The sequence below is a fragment of the Galeopterus variegatus genome, unplaced genomic scaffold (assembly GCF_000696425.1).
Source record: "Galeopterus variegatus unplaced genomic scaffold, G_variegatus-3.0.2 Scaffold7257, whole genome shotgun sequence".
Lineage (NCBI taxonomy): Eukaryota > Metazoa > Chordata > Mammalia > Dermoptera > Cynocephalidae > Galeopterus > Galeopterus variegatus.
The window spans coordinates 101,477-103,560 of record NW_007733368.1 but is presented as its reverse complement, the minus strand read 5'-3'; the positions used below and the strand labels follow the sequence as shown (position 1 = coordinate 103,560).

The following is a 2,084-nucleotide window of genomic DNA, read 5'->3' as shown; positions in this document are numbered from 1 at the left end:
GCCAGTGGTGTGGACACCAATCCTTCACGGACCAAGGGGGGACAGTGAAGAGCCACAGCCTTTTCTGAATTCACAGAGGATATAAATATATACTTATTTTGCTACACTTTAAAATATTCAAACACATGAATTATTATGCTAATATTCTGATTATTAAAAAATGAATGATTGTTATATTTTAAAGATGTCAAATGTTTAACATAAAATTTGGCATTCGTCTGTCATCTTTATCCTCAATGAAACCCTGAGTTCAGCGTTCTGAGTGTATTGTACAACTTCCTTTCCTACGACCGCCCGAGTTCTGTCAATTATTAACACACTGTGTCTAATATCTTCACTGCTCACCATCTGGAGGAAGCCGATGAGGTCTTCATTAGCAGGTCTTTGTTCTCACTCCCAGAGCTGAGTCCTCTGCTGATCAGGGTCAGGGTGCTCAGCTCAAGCCTAATCCGATAAACTGACAGACTGCACTATCTCCTGTCCAGAGAAGGGGTGGGATCTTCTCCCTCCTAGGAGAAACTCGGAGCTTTTCCATCCAGGGATGAATCTCCAGGACCATGCTCTGGGGCTGGGATGAGCCAGCCCTCAGCAGGGAAGACATAGGCCGCCTGGGTGGCCATGGCATATAAGGTCTGCACTGCAGTGCACAGAGACCCCCGGAGCTGGGCAAGATCAGACAACTGCTCCTTGGTCAACGGAGAATGGATTTGCTGGGCCTGTACCTGAGCTATGTCTTGATAAATGGCCTCACACATAGCACGCAGGAAGGCCACCAGGCTTTTCCGAAGTGGTGGTGGGTGGTGTCTTAAGGACCCAAATCTTGGCTTCTTGCTGTGCCCAGTGTGGGCCCCCTGCAACTCCCAGCTGTGGACATCATAGGTCTCCTCAATTTTCCTGAAGTTCACAGGGTCAGAGGCCTTTGGTTTCTTTTCTGAAGTCAAGCTGTGCTCATCTTCTAGACAGTTCCCTGGGGAGGAAGCAAGCAAGTGAGAGACTTGCCAGAAAAGTCTCCACAGACCTCATTCCTGGGATCTCACCATGCACCTTCAGGTGAACTCCACTTATCTCTCCTGCTCCTTCCTGACCCCCTGAGTCTCCATAATGAAAGGAGGCTGAGCTCATCATAGGTACCAAAACACTCTCTCAGTCCCAGGATCTCTAAAACCCTCTCAGACGCTGAAAAACATCCTTTCTGCCCAAGCCCTGTACAAGTTTCCTGCTGGTCTGCTCTCAGGACAAAAAAGGACCTACCTGTTCCATCTTGACAACTGTCCTTGGAACTGATTTTCCTCTTCCTGGACTTCCTCCCATCTGAGCTGGACTCTGATTCTGTGGATAATTGAGAGTTTGAGGGAGTGCCTACAACTGAACACCTTAGCAACCCTGGTCCATCCTGGACACACAAGCAGCTGAGGCTGCACCCAAAACTCAGTGCTCTTTCATTCTCCAGAGTCCAGTATCTGTAAGGCCCTGCCTGTCAACAGCTCCCAATTCCATGCCCAGGGGAAACTGTGTTAACCCACCCCCGTCCCTTTCCCTCCCTGAGAGAATCAAATCTTACCTGATCTGTCAATGCTGTTTCCCGCGTTAAGCTCAGTTTCCTTGGAATTCTCCTCCTCGTTCACATTGAGTTCTGGTCCTAGTGGAAAAGGGAGCTTAGGTGACTGGCCTCCTCTTAGGTCCTCAGAGTCCCCTAGTCTGTTCCCGATCTGTATTTGTGGGTCATTCTCTCAACCAAGGCTGTTCAGTCAGTGTCAAGTGTAAATGGGAAGAATACGCTTCCAAGGGATAATTGCCACATTTCTCAAGGCCCCTGGAGAGTGATGACTCCTTTCCCAAGCCCGGTCTCAAAGTTAAACTCTACCAGGAAACATCCACACTGTCCCTGCGTCTACCTTCCTTCCAGCCTCCACATGAACAGCTCGAGTCTGTACCTCGCCTCTGAGTGCAGTTCTCACTGGAATGTAAAGACAGAGTCTTGCGTTTCTCTTCAGATGATTTCTCCTCCTCCTCTGAGCCTCTTTCTTTAAAGGAGAGTTGTTGGAAAGAAGGCTGGTCAGTGCAATGCTGGACGGAGGGGCAGC

The 2,084-nt window shown here is 48.9% G+C and overlaps 1 protein-coding gene across 1 annotated transcript in view; it reads right to left on the bottom strand.

The window, feature by feature from the left end:
• Positions 1–14: 14 nt before the first annotated feature.
• Positions 15–2,084, bottom strand: part of LOC103607229 (protein FRG2-like-1) — a 4,316-nt gene continuing 2,246 nt past the window's right edge. Inside the window, exons 2-5 of the mRNA XM_008591755.1 lie at positions 1,935–2,067; positions 1,562–1,639; positions 1,252–1,329; positions 15–967 (exon numbers count right to left, since the gene is read on the bottom strand). Of these exons, the coding sequence (XP_008589977.1) occupies positions 510–967; positions 1,252–1,329; positions 1,562–1,639; positions 1,935–2,067 (747 nt within the window). The 3' untranslated portion in view covers positions 15–509. The remainder of the gene's footprint in view (positions 968–1,251; positions 1,330–1,561; positions 1,640–1,934; positions 2,068–2,084) is intronic.